This window comes from Salvia miltiorrhiza, chromosome 3 (assembly GCF_028751815.1).
Source record: "Salvia miltiorrhiza cultivar Shanhuang (shh) chromosome 3, IMPLAD_Smil_shh, whole genome shotgun sequence".
Classification (NCBI taxonomy): Eukaryota; Viridiplantae; Streptophyta; class Magnoliopsida; order Lamiales; family Lamiaceae; genus Salvia; species Salvia miltiorrhiza.
The window spans coordinates 54586256-54607328 of NC_080389.1; the positions used below are offsets into that span (position 1 = coordinate 54586256).

At 32.9% G+C, this 21073-nt stretch overlaps 3 protein-coding genes across 3 annotated transcripts in view; 2 read left to right on the forward strand and 1 right to left on the reverse strand.

The window, feature by feature from the left end:
• Window positions 1-1411, reverse strand: part of LOC131014473 (alpha-L-fucosidase 1-like) — a 3170-nt gene extending 1759 nt beyond the window's left edge. The window contains exons 1-2 of the mRNA XM_057942467.1: window positions 755-1411; window positions 1-237 (exon numbers count right to left, since the gene is read on the reverse strand). Of these exons, the coding sequence (XP_057798450.1) occupies window positions 1-237; window positions 755-1293 (776 nt within the window). The 5' untranslated portion in view covers window positions 1294-1411. The remainder of the gene's footprint in view (window positions 238-754) is intronic.
• Window positions 1412-13031: 11620 nt separating this feature from the next.
• LOC131014474 (uncharacterized) lies at window positions 13032-14963 on the forward strand. Its single transcript, XM_057942468.1, has 2 exons — window positions 13032-13411; window positions 13840-14963. The coding sequence occupies exons 1-2, from the start codon at window positions 13360-13362 to the stop codon at window positions 14952-14954; spliced, it is 1167 nt and encodes a 388-aa protein (XP_057798451.1). The 5' UTR covers window positions 13032-13359; the 3' UTR covers window positions 14955-14963.
• A 1292-nt stretch (window positions 14964-16255) lies between these two features.
• On the forward strand, window positions 16256-18735 carry LOC131014475 (3-ketoacyl-CoA synthase 6-like). The gene is made up of 2 exons (XM_057942469.1): window positions 16256-17311; window positions 18008-18735. The coding sequence occupies exons 1-2, from the start codon at window positions 16373-16375 to the stop codon at window positions 18473-18475; spliced, it is 1407 nt and encodes a 468-aa protein (XP_057798452.1). The 5' UTR covers window positions 16256-16372; the 3' UTR covers window positions 18476-18735.
• The last annotated feature ends 2338 nt before the right edge of the window (window positions 18736-21073 follow it).

Consider the following 21073-nt stretch of genomic DNA (forward strand, 5'->3'; position numbering starts at 1 on the left):
ATAATGGTAGCGTTGCCAATTGATAGAGATGTGGCATTAATGGTGGACCAGCATGTGCTCCCGGCGTATCCTTTCTCATCTCCGACCCACCGGACGTCGGGGCCGGCGTCGGAGAATATATTTATGCTGCTCTGCAGCTCCCTCACCATCGAAAACCAATCCTTGAAGTAATACCTCATGTTTTTTGCATTCGAACCTTTTGCTCCATCGAACCATATCTCTCTCACATCGCCATATCTGTAACAACATGCAATTTCATCTTTATTCCACATTCACAAAATCCATGATATGAGGCTCTATAAACGCATGTGTTTGAGATGTTAATTAATTCAATAAATATATTATCTCATTATCAGAAAAAATATATTTATAACGAGCTAATGCATGTTCGTCTGTCGATTCTGTATCATACAACGCAAAATCCAAAAGATTTTCTGCCACTACCATAATTTTTCTTCAGGAAATTAAGTTCAGCAACTCATAACACATAATTGATAATACTACAAACATACTCAAGTCAAGCAAATGATACTAATTAATTAGGATTAGTTTAAATAGCTAGACCAAAGTAGCATAGGAACTTGTTTTTTAATTGATTAGAAATTTTTGAATATCCTTAATTAAGGCTGTTGATATAATTTCTACAATTGATACAAGATATTCTTAACGTGATAGAATTGGAGAATATACTCAATTATTCAATAAAAGTATATTAACTAGAATTGATGAATTTGTAATGAGCAGAAATGACGACCTGTTGAGAAGTTCTTGCAACTGAGCCAAATAATACTCATTGTAGAGCTTATCATGTCCATATCTAGGATCATGGCGATCCCATGGCGAAAGGTAAAGGCCCGAATCGATTCCGCGGGCCTTGGCCGCATCCACGAACTCTCTCACCACATCTCCCCTCCCATTCTTCCAAGGGCTTCCCATCACAGAGTGATCAGTGTATTTTGAGGGCCACAAGCAGAATCCGTCGTGATGCTTGGCCGTCAGAATCATCAACGAGACGCCGGCTTCAGCCGCAGTGTCGGCCCATTGGTTGGCGTTGAGGCCCGTTGGATTGAATAGAGACGGGCTTTCCAGCCCGGTGCCCCATTCTCTATCGGTGAAGGTGTTGACACCAAAATGGAGGAACATTATCATCTCTCGTTGCTGCCATTTCAATTGGGAATATGATGGCAATGGAGGAATCGGCAGAGGTGGGGTTGCTACATCACTCCATGAGAAGCCTAATTGGAATACCAAAAGCAATGTTGAGAAGCGCAAGAAATTATGAGTTTCAGCCATTACTATCTCTACCTAGCTAGCTTGATGGGATACTAATTTAATTACGATGAAAACAAGGAATTTGGGTGAGTGGGTGGGTGGGGTTATGAAAATGGGGACCAAAAGGAATGGAAATATTGTGATTGCATTGGGGATGTTGTTTTATTACATATAATTACCTTAAATGAAAATGCAGTGGTCACTATATACATACGTATGTTGCTGTCACTCAAGGTCACGGGGAGGCTTATTATCTCTGTCAAAATCCTTGGTAACAAAATAAAGTTTCATCTCACATTTTAAGATTAATAATAGTGCGAATCACACGTGGTTAATAATGTTAATTATTTGGATTTATTTACAGTGGGGGTACGTATTTAATTATGTAATTTATCAAAAAAAAAAAATATACATAATGGCGTACGTATAAGACATAATAGAGTTGGCACTGAAAAAAATATGTTGTTGTGCGTATACGGGTAGAGGGGCGGACGCTGACGAGTGCAAGTACCCCCAAATTTTTTTATTTATTTTTTGTATATATACATAGTATAATATAGGAAGAGGTTCTAATAAAAACCTCTGTTAAAATGAGAACTAGGAACCTAATCTTGACCTTTTAAATATTAGATCTAGTGGTTAGGATTTAGTCAACAAAAGAAACTGTGCATCTATTATATTTTACTGTGCAATTAAAAAATATGCAATTTATGCAATTGAAACCAACAATGCAAAATACTCAAGCAAATCGAAATTGTGCATCTATGCAATTGAAACTGTGCATCTATGCAATCGAAATTGTGCATATGTAGTTTAATCTCAGCCCTCTATTTTATTTAAATCAATGATTTTAAATTGGTTCCTAGTTTTCATCTTAAGAGGGGTTTTTATATTAACCCTACCCGTATAATATATTTAGAACTAATAATATACAAAGGGTTGGAGTGTTCCCTAAGTAACTTACACGACTACACACCAAACACCAAATTACCAATTTTTAACTCTCTTTCTCTAATCTCCATACCCCCCAAATTAACCCAAGACATTAATTATGAAAGATACTCCATGTGCTTACTATGTTCATTGTTTTGCTGATCATCAACTGCAATTAAAATTGGTTGCCGTTGCTAGAAAAAATAATGATTGTAGTTGATTTTTTGAAACACTTGCAAACTTGATGAATGTGATTGGAGTTTCTTGTAAGCGAAGAGATATGATTCGAGTAATTCAAGCTCAAAAAATTGCTCATGCTTTGGAAATTGGTGAACTTGAGAGTGGATCGGGTTTGAATCAAGAGGTAGGTTTGAAAAGACCTGGTGATACTCGTTGGGGGTTTCAGTCCGACAGTTTATTTGCTAATCAAGTTGGTGTAGATTCTCTCAGTTGCTACTACAGGTGTGGAAAGAGTATTTTCGGGAATGACCTATTTCAAAAATAGGTTGCGAAATTGTATGCATGGGTGATCAATTGTTAAATGATTGTTTGGTTATTTTCATTGAGAAAAATATGTTTCTACAAATTCTCGATGATAATGTAATTGATCGATTCCAGAAAATGAAGACTCATCGGGTCAGGCTCAACGCTCAATTGAAACGATGTTTTTACATTTTAAATATCATGTTTATGTTCAAAATAATTTTAACTTTTCTATCAATCGTCCCTCCGATTTTATAATTTCGAATCCGCGCCACTGTCGGTAGCTAGTAAATATATGACGACCACTCTCGAAAAAAAATATTTACTACATAAATTTCAGTAATGCGCTCACGTAACTTTTTTTCTAGTTGTGTCATGTGAAAGGCACAAACAGCTAGAATATAAAATTTATCAGTTGAGATTGCTAATGAGTAAATAAATAAGTAATGAGAAATAAATAAATAAAGTTTATCGGTTCAGCTTGCTATTGCTAACCTAACTCATGTATACAAGTTTTTTAGTTCATTATTTTGACAAACATGAATTTTCTACCTTTTAAGGTGCATTTGATGTTATATATGAAAGACAATCATGTTTAAAATAAACTTGAAGCTTAATTTCTTTATATTATGAAGTATTATATACTTGTTAGGTTAAAATAAACTCGAAGCTTAATTTCTTTATATTATGAAGTATTATATACTTGTTAGGTTATTTTGGTGTACTTTTTTAAAAAATAGTCAAAATTTACAAATGTTCTACATGAGATCTTGAAGTTCGACTTGATAAAAAGATGTAGCTAGCAAAAAATCAAGAATCATAATTGAAATGAAGAAGAATGAGCCTAAATAGCGAAGCCGTGCTGGCTCAAAGCAATGGTTGTGGGCAAGGAAAATTAGCCTATGGCCCGCGGCAAAACCCGCAACCACACCTACGAACGGCCTCGGTCAATGCAGAAGGTTGTTTCGCGTTGAAGTTGACAATTTGGGTAAGAGTATTCCATGATACTTGGTGTTTTTTGGTGTTATAGGCAGTGGCGAATTCAAAATTTTAAAATTGGGACAGCTTATTTTCTCTTCAATATTGAATAATATTATCTTTGAATAATGATGTGAAAATATTTTTCAACATTTTTTCATCTTTCCATCTTTAGTAAACATATGATAAGAATGGTGAAAAAGATAATACTTTTTCATCTTTTTTTTCTTATCAATCATTTTCCAATGAAAAATTTACTATCAAAATAAATACACCCTAAAAATAATTTGCAATAGCATTTAGGACTTGTATTGAATTCACTTTCACCATTTTTTCTTGGAAACACAATTTATCTAAACTTTGCAAAGATAGCTAGCTGATCATCTTTGCGGGAGATGTATTTGCGTTAACAGGCTTGAAAATAAAATAATGGTGGAAGTAGATTCACGAAAGTGATGAATGACTAAAAATAATAATTAAAAGGTAAATTATTTATAATTATTAATAAAAACTACTTAAGAATGAAGTCATAAATACAATTTATATTATTTGAGGGCTATAGGCTATAATGCATTTAATATGAGGCTATAGATTATAGAATAAAAAAATAATTTTATAATTATTTATTACTCCCTCCGTCCGCCAAAAGTAGACCATTTTTACTATATTGGGCGTCCGCAAAGAGTAAACCACTTTCCTTTTATGGAAATGGTCCCACCACCCACTTTAATCTTTTATCCTTACAAACACTCTTTATTTACAAAAAAACCACCACAAATTCAATCTCAACCACACATCTAATAAAGTGGTGGGACCCTTTCTCCACTACATCAAAACCATCACCAATTTTATTAAATCCCGTGCCCAACCAAAGTAGTCTACTTTTGGCGGACGGAGGGAGTATTATTATTATTATTATTTTAACTGAGACTATATTGAATAAAATGAAGGCTATTAGTAGAATTATCCATAAAAATTGGAGGCCTATAGCCATGTCCAATCACTCGAATTATTCTTAGGGTGATTCTATTCATAGCCCCCATTTTACTCTTTGTAGCCTATATTTAAAATAATAATACAAAATAATTTTGAATGTACAAATTTGTCCTAATGCCCATAGCTGCGAACCTCTGCAATCACTCCCCAAAATTGTTCATTGGCGATGCAGAACACAACACGCAGCCACCACCAACTCTTCGACATCACGAACCTGAGCCCTTCTTGTTAAATCAACAACTCATCGACTTTCTGAATTTTGCTATTTCAAAAGAAATTATATTATCTGGATTGAAAATCATATTAATAAAGAAACAGATGAAAAATCTTATAGCTCAAGAAAAGAGACAAAAATCAGGACATTCAAAGTAAAAGCTTGGAAATTAAGAAAATTTAACATGCCATATTGATGAGCGAAAAGTTAACATTCCCATGGATTCAGAAACAAAACATTGTCTTGACATCGAAATTGGTTGGAGAATTTTGTCGAACAGTAGTGTGGCATAGGAAAGAAACTTAATTTGTCGTTGTTGGGGTTAAGTTAGAAGATAAATTGGCTTAGATCTTCGTTTTAGTATATTTATTTTGTTCTGACATTGATTGGTATTTATATTATATGGATGGCTTCTACTCTGTTGAGCTTATTATTATTGTGTATGATTAGAATGAGAATTTGCCTTCATTTTCTGGTGAAAGTTATAGTCAAAGTAAAGAATATATAAAAAAAGATATCATTGTTAACGATAATGAATGTAGAAGGAGGTTATTTGTATACTTTATGATAATGCTTATTTGTCTTCATCGTTCTTTCAGAATGAATGTAGAAGGAAGTTAAAGAAGATGACTAATTGTGAAAGATGAGTTTATTCACGTAAAAAAATGGGGCTAAGGGATAAAATAGTCCATATTTAATATTTACTATAATATTTTATTAAATAAGGGGTTATAAAGAGTAAAATTGAGGCTATGAATAGAATCACCCTTATTCTTATGAACTTAGGATCTTATTGGGCTTCAAGTACAAGTGAGGTGAAGCCCAAAGAGAGATATATCATTATCAATTTGTATCCTCCTAAAAGATTAAAATTATTTACTGAATTATTTGCTTTTTTTTTTTAATTGGAAATGAGGAATTGGAATTCGTAATTGATCACCACTTTTTTAAACATGAATTAAGAACCTATGCTACTGTCACCTTCTCCCTTATATATGCACGCCAACACCACACAAAAATTATAGTATATATTATCGATCTCACTTCAAAACTCAACACTCTTTAATAGTTGTCTTCGTGGTGGTGAGAAGAAAGTGCTCATTGTTCGACATCAGAATTACCCTAATTATTGAGATTGAGTCTATTTTCCGTTTTTAGTGCATGTCTATTGGATTCTCACACAAATCACTGCCTCAATTTAATTTGTGGAACCTAATGATGATCTATTTTCTAGTGCTCCAAATTTATTTTCCTTTTCTACTACAATTTTTTTTCAAACTGTGTTTACATGCATCTGGAGAAACTTCGATCTATAACGATTTCACACTATGAATCTATATATTATTGAACTGACATGATCACTGAAATATTCTAATGTGGTTGTTTTCACATTTTTCCCTACTGGAGGACTATGCAATCCAATTTCGATGGCCCAACTGATGAGCCCGCTCATTTATGGGCCTTCTTCGGATGCAATAAACTGCAAGTGTAATTTAATTTTAGATGTGGACATCTTCATTCACTTTTTACTTTAGTGTTCGACTTTTCTTTGTCTACATGTTTTGACGATGTTTTCACATTTTTTAATGTGATTCAACCACCCATGCTCTTAGGGTGTGTCTGCTTTGAGGTATAAATGAGGGATAAGCTTCATTTACCACCTTATATTTCGTTTATTTTGATGTATAAAAAAATTTGGGCAGATTGTATAATTTTTCGGGCAGCCCCTTATCCCTTGAGAAATGGCTAATTTTATACCTAACAGAGGGTGGTATAATTTTATACCATCTTATAAGGAGTGGATAAATATATTATCCTTCAAATTAAATAAAATGTAACAAATGTGATCCTCACTTTAAGTGATAAGTTTATGCCTCATTATATTATCCCTCTATTTAGAGGGATAAAAAGCAAACACACCCTTAAAGTAAGAGTAAGGGGCCATTTCCAACTCGTTGGTTTCTCTAGTCTATGATTAATTGTTCTCCCTTGAATATGTCCATGTTTTGTATAAATGAATCGTTCTTCTTTTTAGTACGTTAAATAAGGCACATCCCATTCTACGTGTTTACTTGGGGGCGATGGTTAGGCCGGAGCTCCCGAAGTACTCCCACACTTGTTGCTGTAACGGTTTTCTTTTTTGGTTTTCTCTTAGACGCGCGAGCACTCTTTTTCCTTGTTACGGTTTTTCTCTTTTGATTTTCTGTAACAAGGTTTTAACGAGGCTCGACCCTTGTTTAGCGTTCTGTGCTTTTTTGGATTTATTAGGTTTTTTTCTCTCTTTTTTGACTCTTTAATAAAATCGTATTTTAAGTATTAATAATGCAGAAAACTACTTGAACCAAATTCAATAAATAATACTCCTAGTAATAAGCTTTTATGTCTTAGTAATAGTAATTTGACGGTTAAAACAAAAGTTAATGAAAGTGTATCGCCCACGCAATGACGTTACCTCTTAGAGTCTTAGTATTAATGCAGAAAACTACTTGAACCAAATTTGCTTTACCATATTATTGTCAATAAATAATAGTAATGACTATATATTAAACTTGATAATTAATAAACGAAAATAAAAGTGTATGAACTCAATTTAAACAAATAAAAGTGGTGCCAAATTTAATAAATGACTAAATGCAAGTTACAAATGTTGATTAGGCTGAAAACAAAAGTTACTATTTACGTCATTCAGTTTCGTTATCTATCTATTATTAAATAGGATACATTTTGGAGAGCCCACATTCATTCTCTATCCTACGTGGCGCTCTCAATAATCTCAATTCTCTTTTTTCTAATTTCCACATTTTACTCATTTTCAATAATAATTAAATATACATATATTATTTGATTCATCATTAATTTCCCATCATTAACATCAATTAGTTATTACGCATCTTGCATTTGGAAGGATAAAATTTATGCTCATTAATTAAAACCTTCCTTATATAATGGCATCAATTACTTTTCATATTTTATACGATATTAGTTATATTATAATTTAAAATGCATCATGTTCAAGGATTTATGCTTTAATATATTATTGCTTTTTTATACAGATCTATAATATTATTTATTTATACTCTAATAACATAAGTCATTTATATTTTTCATATTTTATACTATAATATTGGCTCTATTTAAGCTTCAACCAAAGCAAATCAAATGCATCATGTTCAAAGTTTCACAATAAAATATAATAGTAAGGCCAAATTGTCGTTTTTCAAAATATTCATTAGTGTTCTTTTAGTTTTTTTAGTTCACTTTTTGGAAATGATATTTCTTTAATTGATATTATTCTAATTATTCATTAATATTTATCAATCAGCTAATTAATTGGCATGTTACGAAGCATAATTTGTGGCAATATTAGTTACATTAATAAATTTTCCTTTTTTTATACTACTTTTCACCTATAAATTATAGAATTCTGCAACCAATTTCATCCACAATATTAGTTCTTTATGCATCTTCATTCTCTTTTCCTATTCAGCAGCTGCGAATACTATAATATATATTGTATTGTGTGTTAACAAATTAAGATGATTCTGAAAGTCTCAAGAGAAAAAAGAATTTTATCATAAATAAGAGATCAAGGATTCTTATTGAAGCAGAAGCTCTAGATCTTAGTCTTAGCAAGGAAACCATCACAAATTGCTTACATTGTAAAAAGAAGTATAAAACTCCATCTAAAGAGAATAATGTCTCCAAATGTTGGTTTGATGTATCATTTTCAAATAGATTTGAGAGATATAGATTAATGGCATGTTGTACAATATATAAATCTTGATTGTTGATTAATATTAATCAACCAATAATAAGAAGTTCCAAAATATAGTTTGTGGCAAAAAATATTGATTATAACAATAATTTTTTTTAATTCTATATTATTTTTCTACCTTTAATTTCTAGAATTCTTCAATCAATTTCACTAACATTTCATATTGTCTATGCTCACTCATTCAGACATTTGCAATTAAAAAAGTATTTTCAATATTATATTTGTTGTATTTCCTTCATTCAGAGTTTCAGACTTTCCAACCAACCAATGAAGTATATATTTTCCTTCATTCCGATTTTTCAATTATATGTATTTTCACTCTAATGGATTTACATTTATCGTTGAAGAAATATATCATGAATGCTTTTTCTTAATAATTAAAACATAGTAATAGATTAAGTAACTAATTTGAAAAATAAACTAATCTATATATTAAATTTATTAATTATATAAAAAAAATTAAATATATTGAATGCACTACATTCATCCTCAATTTTACGTGGCATCTTCTCCATTGTCCATTCTTAGCTATTATAAAACCTCTATCCCACATGAAAAACATATTAAACTTTAACTATTCATAACCTAAATAAAATGACATTCATCATTCCTATATTAGGCATTTGTTATTCCTATATTGATCTTCTATTAAATTTTATCATGGATAAATTTGCGATTCGTGTGGGTTTCACCACATGGCGAATCCCCCCAATTTTTTTTTATTTTTTTTAAATCGGATTCGCGAATCGGGTGCGCCCACCTCACGAATCTGGTGCATTTAGGGTGCATTGAGGGTTATTTTGAATAATTTCATTATTTTTAGGCTCTTTTACAATTTTTTCAATTTATTGCCCATGTGTCTCTTCGATCCCTCAACAAAGAAGAATTCAATTTCAAGAAATTATAATCCTACTAGATTTTATTTTCTAAGTTCTATCATAATTAGTAGTAAACTAATAAATTAAATAATTATAAGAATACAAGTGGCAGATTGAAATGCTTTATCTTGCAATTTAAGCTATTATATGTATTTTATTTCTTAATATTTGACTTATAATTTGCAATGCAACATTTAATTTATTAATGTTCTTTTCTTTTTTTCAATTTGATTGGTCATATATAATAAAATATATAAATATAACAGACGTATCCTTCACGAATCGCATCGATCCTATATGTTTTGAAAATCTGTATCCCCACACCCGAATCGTATCGCTCCCGCACCCGCCCCCTCGCACCTGTACAACATAGAGTATCATGTTAGTTGATATTTCTATTTGAATTTTTTTATTATTTTAATTCTTTGTTATTTATACATTAATAATTAATATATATTTTGTGTTGTTCGAATTTTAGTTGAGATGTATAATCAACTAATCTAACAAATTATATTTGATTATTTAGCTATTTTATAAAATGAAAACGTATAGTAACAACAATTTTTTATTAATTTTCTAATTATTACGGGTATGAATTTGTAAATTCTAAATGAGTTTCATCGCAAATATATATTTTGAATTTGATTATTTATATTTTCTTATTCATATTATTAATATACTATAGTTGTTACAAGTTATTTGATTGTGTAGATTTTTATAAAATTTAAACTGGTTCGACAAATTGGCATATATTACTATATGAGTCGAGAATGGATAGTAAAATCACTTACTAATAGAGGTTTGAACTAATAAATTTATATAAATGAAATATCTAAACTGATTAGAGTTCTATTTGTTAGAGAGTTGACAATTGAAGTTATGGTTGAATATAATTTCATATTTGATGATTCAATGCTCAAAACTCCAAACGAGATGATGCTCTTTCAAGTTTCAGATAAGATAATGCTCATAAGTTAGAGGTGATCTGTCAAGTTTGAGACGAGAAGATGCCCACAACTTGGTTGCTTTTAAAACTTCAAATGATTTATTTGATGTTCGATAACTTAGTTATGAACTTTTAAACATCAAGGCGAGATGATTTTCATAATTAGTTATGATCTTACAAGTTCGATTATGATCTTTCAAACTCCAGATAAAATTATGATCAAAAGGAAAATTAAAAATATTAAACAAAATTAATAAATCTTGTAACACCAAATGAAACAAATCCCTCTAAAAAAAGGCAACAAATAAATCCTTCATCGTACCTATATCAAATTTATATATTTTTCTACTTTTTTTCTCTTACCCGTCAACTTTTTATAAAATTTCCTATGAAAGCTTATAGGAGTATAAAAGAGTATTTTTATTATCTCAAAAAAATTGATATTTAATTGTTAAAAGTTGTTGAGATTAATATATACTCCCTCCGTCCACGAGAGAGTATATATTAAATGGATTTGGAGGTTTTTAAATGGAAAAAATCTGCTGTGGGTTAGGGTGATTAGGGCAAGCCAAGGGGAGTTGAGTTGGGATGGAGAAGGTTTCTGGGTCGGGGGTAATAGAGGCGTGGGTGTGGGGTGGTGGAAGCGGGTCCTGGAGTTAAGTCGGGGGAGAAGGGCAAATGGCTTAGGGAGAACCTTGCTTTGAGAATTGGGGAGGGTAATCAACTGAGTCTTTGGAATCATTGTTGGGCGGGGGTAGAACTTTGGCGGAAGAGTTTCCACGACTCTTTCACCTTAGCGCTCACCGGGAAGGTAGCGCTCACTGGGCGGGGGGTAGAACTTTGGAATCATTCTGATACCATGATGCAATAAAAAAAATTTCCTTGCCTGAGCAAAAAAAAAAAACTCCCTCCATTCACAAAAGAACTTCCTATCTTTTCTTTTTGAGACGTCCACAAAAAAGCTTCCTACCTATTTTTGGACTATACCCCACCACTTATAATTACTCTTACTTTTCATTTTTCACAACTCGCAATATTAATTATAACACTTTTCACCACTCTCAATACACTCAACTACCTTTTATCCACTCTCAATACATTCAACAATATTTTTTCTTAAAATCTGTGCCACTCCCTCTTAAGAAGTTCTTTCATAGACGGAGGGAGTATAATTTAAAATGTATCACTAATTTAATTAATTATATAAATAATTTATATAAAAATATTTGATATATTTTAACATAAAAATAGCGTAAAATATATAAATTACAAGATAAAGTATTTACCCGTCGAATTTCGACGGGTAATACACTATATATTAGGCGTGAAATGACGCAACGTGAAACGACGTTATCTCAGCGTGAGTAAAAATCGTACTCCAAATTTATTAGTAATCCGACGTCGGAAAATATAAAATAATAGAAAAAGTCGGCAACCGTTGTTGTTTACGCATGCAAACCAGCATTTCATCATCACCTAAAATAAATTTATGCAACCGAGCCTGAAAATCCAGCATTACTTGGGATAATGCCAAAATATTAATGGAAAGTGGATTCAGCATTCAAAATTGGTCAATCACTACATTCATTGTTCCTGCGCTATACTAAATTTTTGGTTTGACATTCAGACTAAAAAATTGCAGAAGGCCTGCATTAAATGTTGAAGGTTGGAAATTGGTGTTTAAGAAACTACAGAAAAATGCAGACAAAACTGGGACATACGGTGCATTATTTCCTTCTTCCACTTGCCATTTTCTATCCGGAGCCATTTATCTTCTTGTCTCTCTCAATTCTCAAAAGAGATGACTCATAACCAACATGATTTTACAGTCTCAAAACATTACATACACGCAACAATATTGTATATATTTAGAAATGTGAGACGTAGTATCCGATATATATGAATTTCGTTATCTATCTACTTGATAATTAATGCGCCTACGTGGTTGCAGAATAATTCCTAATGCATTCTTCACCTCTTATACGATTGAGTCATTCTGGTTGATTCTTTATATGTATATAAATAAAAACTGCAGTAGCATTAGTAAAAGATTTAAAGTTTCGTTGACTAGATAAACGACGACGTGCGTACGCTTGAGTTGATGTAAGGATCAGATTTTGACTTAAGAGGAAACATAGTCAATATATTATTTCAAGTTGTGTGAATTAATTAATTGTGAAGAAACATCTCTCATGTATGGTGGAGTTAACACTCTCCACCTACAAAATCCTCACCAATGACCAACCCCTACTATTACTCACTTCCGCCACTAGGCCATCTCTAAAGGACATATATATCCCTCATTTTATGTATGTTAATTTGTAGAAAGAGCGTATATTGTACATCTAATTAGTACTTCTTCAGTCTAAGATAAAATTTTATATTTTTCTTTTTCGGAGACGGTCCACGAAAAAAATTTCTACTCCCTCCGTCCCACGAATCTTGAGTTGCTTTTCTTTTTCGGTTGTCCCACGCATCTTGAGTAATTTTCTTATATGGCAAAAAAATTCCTCTTTATTCACCTTTTCACTTTTTCACCATACCGAGTCAGAGGGTTTTTTAGGACAGTAACTTAGGTCAATTTCAAAATTAGGACAATAAATTTCGGGCTTGTAAAAGTAGGACACTAATTATTAAGTATTGCACCCGCAGGACAATTCTGGGCCCATTATCAAATTTCGGGCTTAATCTAATGATGTGTTAATTCTCAAATTCCATGTCATTAAAAATAAGAGTGAATTTGCCACATAATCAACCCACCCATGATTCATCAACTTCCCCATTCCATAACTTACGTGAAATTGTTTCTCCAAGATAGTGAAGGGTTTGAAGACATTCTCTGCAACTAAAGCTTGAACCCCCCAAATTTCTCATTGGTGCGACAATGGTGAAAGTAAGAGAGAAGAGATATTTGCATCAACCTCCTCCCATGTACAGTAAGTATTTCAAACCTTAAATTTCTGTATTGGATTTTACTTATTTCATATATGAGACCAAATTGCAACTATAACTTCAATTGTTCACAAGAAATTTGGATAAGAAGGCAAGGAAAGATCCCATTTATCAAATACGTACATCATATACTTCGTTTATACTTACTGATATTAAATTTGAATGCTTAAATTTCTGTATTGTATTCCACAATACAAAGTATTGGATTTTACTTATTTCTGTATTTTTTTATTCCGAACGTAGATATGTCCTTGAAATTTTTAATGAATTTGTTGTGGTCCAGGGCATTTATTTTAATAAATGTGGTGTGTGGTCCTCAATGTTTATTTTAATGAAAGATTTGTATTTTTCAGTTATTGTGGTCTTGAATGTAGGGTTTTAGTATTTAATCGATTTTTTTTTTCTTTTGCAGAAATTGACAAAGGTTATCTATCAGTTAATATTCATTATGATGGTGCATTTGTTTCATCACCTAGTGCAAAATATGTTGGGGGTGATCGAATGATATTAGACTATGTTGTTGCTAAGCAATTGAGCTTACAATCTTTAAGGAATAGTGTTTCTGAGTGGTTGTTATGTGATGGAGACATAAGGTTGTTTATATTACAAGATAACATGTTTAGATTGATGTCCTCTGATGTTGAAGTTAAAGAGTATTGTCTAGGGAGTTTGGCTAAAAGACAAGTTGACTTTTATGTAGAAGAAGATAAGAATGGCTCATTGAATGTTGGGGAGGATGTTACAGAAATTGATGTGAATCTAGGAAGTACTTTTGTTTCGATAGATGTTGAGGGAAGTAAGGACTATGATGATAGAATGGTTATGGCTAATGTAGATGACAGATCAAAGGACTTTTCTGATGGTGATTATAATATGGTAGAAGACTCTGATGAACAAGATGATGATGACGCATCATTCTATCAATATGTGTCAAAAGATCTTGATTTTCATGAGGACGAATCTGGTGGGGAGAGTGACCAAGAGGCTGATGTCGTGCATACTAATTTTGATGAGTATAAGGACTCTGATGGTGAGTTGGAGGCAGCGAGTAATCCGGTCTTCAATCCTGAAGTTATATTTGAACCTGATTTTGAATTGGGTATGATATTTACTTCTAGGGAACAATTTAGGAAGGCTGTCCAGTCTCATGCAATTAGAACGAAAAGATCCTTAAAGTTTACAAAGACTGCACCTACGAGAGTATATGTAAAATGTGAAGATAAAGAGTGTAACTGGAGTATTCATCTTACCAAATTGAAAGATGAAGACACTTTTCATATTAGGAAGTATGTGAGTAATCACAAATGTGACAAGACATTTCATGTGAAGAATATGAAGTCCACATGGTTGAGTGAGAAGTATTTAAATAAATTTGTTGCAGACCGCACAAGAAATGTGCAAGCTTTTAGGAAGGATGCAATAGCTGAGCTAGGCATTGAGATATCAAAAGAGCAGGCATATAGAGCTAAAAAACTAGCTCTAAAAAAACTTGAGGGAGATCCTGATGAGCAGTATGCTAAATTGTAGGAATATTCTGAGGAGCGTATATTGTACATCTAATTAGTACTTCTTCAGTCTAAGATAAAATTTTATATTTTTCTTTTACGGAGACGGTCCACGAAAAAAATTTCTACTCCCTCCGTCCCACGAATCTTGAGTTGCTTTTCTTTTTCGGTTGTCCCACGCATCTTGAGTAATTTTCTTATATGGCAAAAAAATTCCTCTTTATTCACCTTTTCACTTTTTCACCATACCACACACTTAACACACTAAATACTGGAGTATTTTTTTAATTCTCGTGCCGAAAAGAATTGACTCAAGATTCACGGGACGGATGAAGTATCTATTTTTGAACTATACTCCATCACTTATAATACTCTATTTACCCTTAATATTCACATTTTCACCGCTCTTAATACTAATTCCAATACATTTTCACCACTTTCAATACACTCAATTTTTTCTCCACTCTCAATACACCCAACAACTTTTTCTTAAAACTCAACTTTTTCCAAATATATATAAAATATATTTTGGACAAGGTATTGTAATTAATTAATGTATTGTTGTAGCATTTTAATATCTAATGAATTAATAAATTATTTTAAATATTTAATTTACACAATTACCCTTAAAAGTAAATATTTCTTCCGTCTATGATAAAACTTTTTAGGAGGGAGTGCCATGAATTTAAGATGAGATTGTTGAGTATATTGAGAGTGATGAAAATTTGTTATAATTAGTACTCTCTCCGTCCATGAAAGAACTTTCTAGGAGGGAGTGACACGGGTTTTAAGAAAAAATATTGTTGAGTGTATTGAGAGTGGATAAAAGGTAGTTGAGTGTATTGGGAGTGGTGAAAATGTGTTATAATTAATATTGGGAGTTGTGAAAAGTGAAAAGTAAGAGGATTATAAGTGGTGGGGTATAGTCCAAAAATAGGTAGGAAGTTCTTTTGTGGACGTCCCAAAAAGGAAAGATATGAATTTCTTTCGTGGACGGAGAGAGTATTAATTAAGAGTGATAAAAGGGTGAAAAGTAAAGGTAAATGAGTATTATAAGTTGTAGGGTATAATTCAAAAATTGAATATGAAGTTTTTTTGTGAACGTTTCAAAAATAAAAAATATAAAGTTTTATAATTAATGAAGGAAATATGTTATAGGGACACAGCAGACAATTTATAATATGTTTTTTTTTTAAGAGGACAATTTATAATATGTGGTCAAAACATTTTTTATTAGTAACGATAGTATAGAGATCGATGTATAATTGTTTATATACAATCACGCACATACCAAAGACATTTATTACATGCATCATCAATTAATTCAAAAAAGCTACATCTACAATTAAAACACAGAGATGTCACCTTGAGCTTGCATCCTTTAAATTCTGAAATTCTTGCCACTTTCCGCTTACCGTACCCACCCACAATCCCTAAAGCATGGCCAAAATCAGGAACAACAAGATTCTACTAAACCACTTCTTCACAGAATCAATGAAGCTCCCAATTCTTGCACTCCTCTTCTCCTTGGAATCTGTATTCATCCTCCAGAAATGGGGGCCAATGTACCACACTCTCGCCGCCCTATCCTTGCTCGTTCTCGCCATCGCCAAACTCTACATCTCAACCCCTTCTCCGCTATACCTAGTCGACTTCTCATGCCTCAAGCCTCCAAACTTCTGCAGGGTGCCATTGGCAACCTACATCGAACACGTGAAGATGCTCGACTTCTTAGACGAAGAAAGCGTGTCCTTCATGGCCAAAGTCCTGAAACAGTCCGGGCAGGGCGAGCAGACGTATCTCCCTCCGGCCATCCACTTCATCCCACCAAAATCAAGCCACCACGAAGCCACCGAGGAAGTGCACATGGCCCTCTTCCCCGTCCTCGAAGACCTTCTCGCCAAGACCAAGACTTCCCCCGCAGAGATCGACGTTCTCATCGTCAACTGCAGCGGCTTCTGCCCGGCGCCGTCGCTCTCGTCGATCGTGGTGAACAGATTCGGCATGAGAGAGGACGTGAAGAGCTTCAGCGTAAGCGGCATGGGGTGCAGCGGCAGCGCGCTGGGCATCGACATGGCTCACAACATACTGAAAACGCGCGGGAACTGCAAGGCGGTGATCCTGAGCACGGAGATTCTGTCGACGGGGTGGTACCCGGGCAGGGACAACGCCATGTTGGTGCTCAACTGCGTGTTCAGGATGGGCGCGGCGGCCATTCTAGTCACCAACAACGCACAATCCAAGAGGAGGAGTAAATACCGGCTGCTTTGCAGCGTCAGGACGCAGAGGGCGTTTGATGATAAGGCCTATTATTCAGCTTTTAGAGATGAGGATTCTGATGGATTTACTGGAGTCTGCCTCAAGAGGGACTTACTGCAGGTACCTCCCAACTCTAATTTAACTCATCTCAATTATGTTTTGCCTAGCTTCTTCACATTTTATGACCTAATCAAATTAACTTTCAATCGGACTAGTCTCTGTATAAACTGGAATTTGCTATCAAAATTATATATATCTTCGCCATGTCCAAGGGTTGCTTTGGGTATCATATGTCATTATCATGATTTTTGTCGCTTTCCGGTAAGCAAATTAACATGGGATGAATAGATGCTCAACAGCCACACTGTGGCCATCCACAAATTATTTAAATAGAAAAAATTAATTTATTTTTTAAAATAAAAATAAGATTTAATTATTTTATTATATTTTCTATATTATAGTTATTTTTTATGTAACTTTTTTATGTTTATTAAAAAATAAAATAAAAATAAACATGTAAATAGAATGTAGATAATACAATAAAATAACTAGATTCTATGTTTTTAAAAAAATTAATTAAATAAATCAAAAAAAATCTATTAAATTAAATTATGAGTGGCCATAATTAATGTGACTGCATAGATTTATTGATGCCAAGATATGCATATGAAGTTGTTTAGTGAGGCACACTTTTTCATGATGGACCAAGGGCTTTTCAATTCCCTGTAGTAGTATTAATTAAAGACGTATATATCTTGGATATTGTTTTGTTGTCCCAATGAATAGTAGATTAATTGGATTTATTCCTTGGCATAGGTAGTCGGTGAAACCCTAAGATCGAACATAACGATACTCGGGAGAAAACTTCTACCCTATACAGAAATGATCATGTACTCAATTTCCATTATGAAGAAGAAATACTTGGACAAATCGACGGAGATCTACGTGCCCAATTTCAAGAGCGTGGTGCAACATTTTTGCCTGCCGGCGTCGGGGAAGCCGCTGATCAGAGAAATAGGGAAGGGACTGAAGCTCGGAGAAAGGGAAATAGAGGCTGCATTGATGACATTGCATAGGTTTGGGAACCAATCTTCATCTTCTTTGTGGTATGAGCTTTCTTACATTGAAGCTAAGGAAAGGGTTAAGAAAGGTGACTGGGTGTGGCAGTTGGGCATGGGGAGTGGGCCCAAATGCACTAGTTTGGTTTGGGAGTGCATTAGGCCCATTGTTGGAGAGGCCCAAACAGGAGTTTGGGCTGATTGCATTCATAGCTACCCCAGATAGTTTTATTCATCTTATGATTGATGCCATGGATTTCATTTGATCTTCATTTTGTAGGTGTATGTTATCTTTCAACTGTATTAGGCAAGCCTTTTCTTTTTTGGGCAGGGTAATTAAAAAACCCTGCCATTGATGCTAGTGGTCATGTTTTGATAGTTCATCAAGTATTGATCAGAGCTGTTGCAATTGCTTCTGCTGCACTTACTATGCTTGGGATACTTAATGTTTTGATCATAACCTCATTGGTGAATCCTTTGGGTTTTTATTGGTTGATAGTTTTATAGACAAACTATCTCTTATGAAAATTAGTTACAGGCAGGGACAAACCCAAGATTAATTTTTGTTTAAAGAGATCTTTTAATAATAATAATAATAAATAATATATATATATATATATATATCCTCAAGAAATTATTAGTTAATTATAGTACTCCCTCCATCTACGAAAAATGTGGCACAATTATTATTTTTGGCGTCCACAAAAAACGGGGCACATTCCCTTTTATTATATGCATGGTCCCACATGTTTTCTTGATCGTTTATCCCTTACAAATACCCTTATTTACAAAAAAAAATCACATCTAATTCAATCTCAACCACTCATTTCATTATGGTGGGATCCTTTCTCCACTACATCAAAATCACTACCCATTTTATTAGATTTGTGCCCAGAAAATGTGTCCGTATTTTTCGTGGACAGGGGATAGTATTATAAAAAATAATCGAAATTTGACTTCGTGATCATTTTTTAGCTCAAATTTATAAATATTATAAATATAGCATTTATTTATAATCGTTGTTCAGTTTATATTCCGAGTGGTGGTGGTGGAGAGATGATTTGCAAAACAAAATATTATTTTTATTGTTATTTTTACAAATTAGTTTATCATGTATATTTTTTTTTGTATACACATAACTAACCTCGTTAAAACCGACTCTCATTTCATTATTTGATAACAAAAACAAAATACACAAGCTATATTTGTAATATTTATGAATTTTCTACTAAAAAGTGAATATTATTATTATTATTATTATTATTATTATTATTGCATTGATTAAACTTCGATTTAATTTGTACAATAATTCTACAAATTGCATAGAGACGTAAATTAATGTCCACTTTTTGCAATAGCCCATAAACCATACATAAAAAGTGAATCGCAATAGAAAATTACATGGCCCGACAGGCTCGACCTTATAACATTGGGTAAACAATAAATAGTAGGCGTTGCAACCACAATTTTATTGCATTGTGTACACTTAGTTTTATATAACAATCTGAAAACTGAATAAAAAGGATCCATCTCTGTTTGTTTTATGCGACATTCTTTAAACTAAATAAAAAGGATAAATCCCACTAAAAGAATTTGATACGACATACTCAACCTACAAAAGTTAGTGACATTTGAAAACTTAAAAGCAACAGACAAATTAAATCCTGAAAAGGGTTAAAATATAAAGAGGAGATTGAAGACTCGCACAGAACTAATACGTGCTGAATTTAATTTTATAAATTTACTACCATCCACGAATTTATTATGATGTGTATAATTGATCATCTATATATAGCATGAATAGAATTGTCAGTAGTTAAGGCTGCACGAAATTCAATCCATATTAAAAGGCGGTTTCGCGATGTTTAAGAAATACACGATGCCCATTGCACCACACTATTTATTATGAGTTGCCGAGCCGTTGAACAACTTTGGACCCGACACTAAATTCTCAGACATAAATATTGAGAGGTAGCTAAGGAAATATTAATTGCATTTTGCTACTTCTACTTTCTACTCGACTAATAATCTTTTAGCAATCTCAATAGGAAATATTAATTGCATTTTGCTACTTCTACTTTCTACTCGACTAATAATCTTTTAGCAATCTCAATAGGAAATATTAATTGCATTTTGCTACTTCTACTTTCTACTCAACTAGTAATCTTTTAGCAATCTCAATTTCATGCATGTGCTGCTACTAGATTCTTGTCCAAAATAAAACAACTAACTAAATTAGCTTACTCACTAAATTGTGATCAAAGGAAAGGAAATATAAAATTTTTAGGTTCAGCATGTAGCAGCTACTCTTGAAGGGAAGTAAATTTATGGTGTCACAAAAATGGTAATTTGCGTTCCCGCGCCAGCGGTAAATTAAGTGCCTAATATTATTACGGATAAATGTTGTGAATCACAATTTCAAGTTTTAGATGTTTTTCATTTTATACACGATTTTTTGATTTGTGGCTTTAGATGCATTACAAATGTACTATTATCTGAACTACAACAAATCTATTAATTTTATAAAATAAAACATATTGAAGTCACCTCATTCATCCTCAATCTGTAATGGCATATTCTCATCCATTTAGCTATTTTTTAACTATCTTAAATTCTCTGTTCTACATTATAATCCCTCCGTTACAGCTAACTTCATCACTTTCTTTCCGACACGAGTTTTAAGGAGTTAGTGTTTAGTGTGTTAAGTGAGGTATGTGAAAAAGTGAAAGGTGAATAAAAGGAAAATTTTTTGTCATATAAGAAAAGTGATCAAATTAGTTGAGGCACCCGAAAATGAATACTGATAAAGTTAGTTGGGACGAAG

Excerpts from the sequence above, each read along its gene's own strand:
- LOC131014475 (XM_057942469.1), top strand. The coding sequence starts at position 16,373 with ATGGCCAAAATCAGGAACAACAAGATTCTACTAAACCACTTCTTCACA. Across the intron at positions 17,312-18,007 it reads TCAAGAGGGACTTACTGCAG|GTAGTCGGTGAAACCCTAAG; the intron begins GTACCTCCCAAC and ends TCCTTGGCATAG.
- LOC131014474 (XM_057942468.1), top strand. The coding sequence starts at position 13,360 with ATGGTGAAAGTAAGAGAGAAGAGATATTTGCATCAACCTCCTCCCATG. Across the intron at positions 13,412-13,839 it reads TCAACCTCCTCCCATGTACA|AAATTGACAAAGGTTATCTA; the intron begins GTAAGTATTTCA and ends TTTCTTTTGCAG.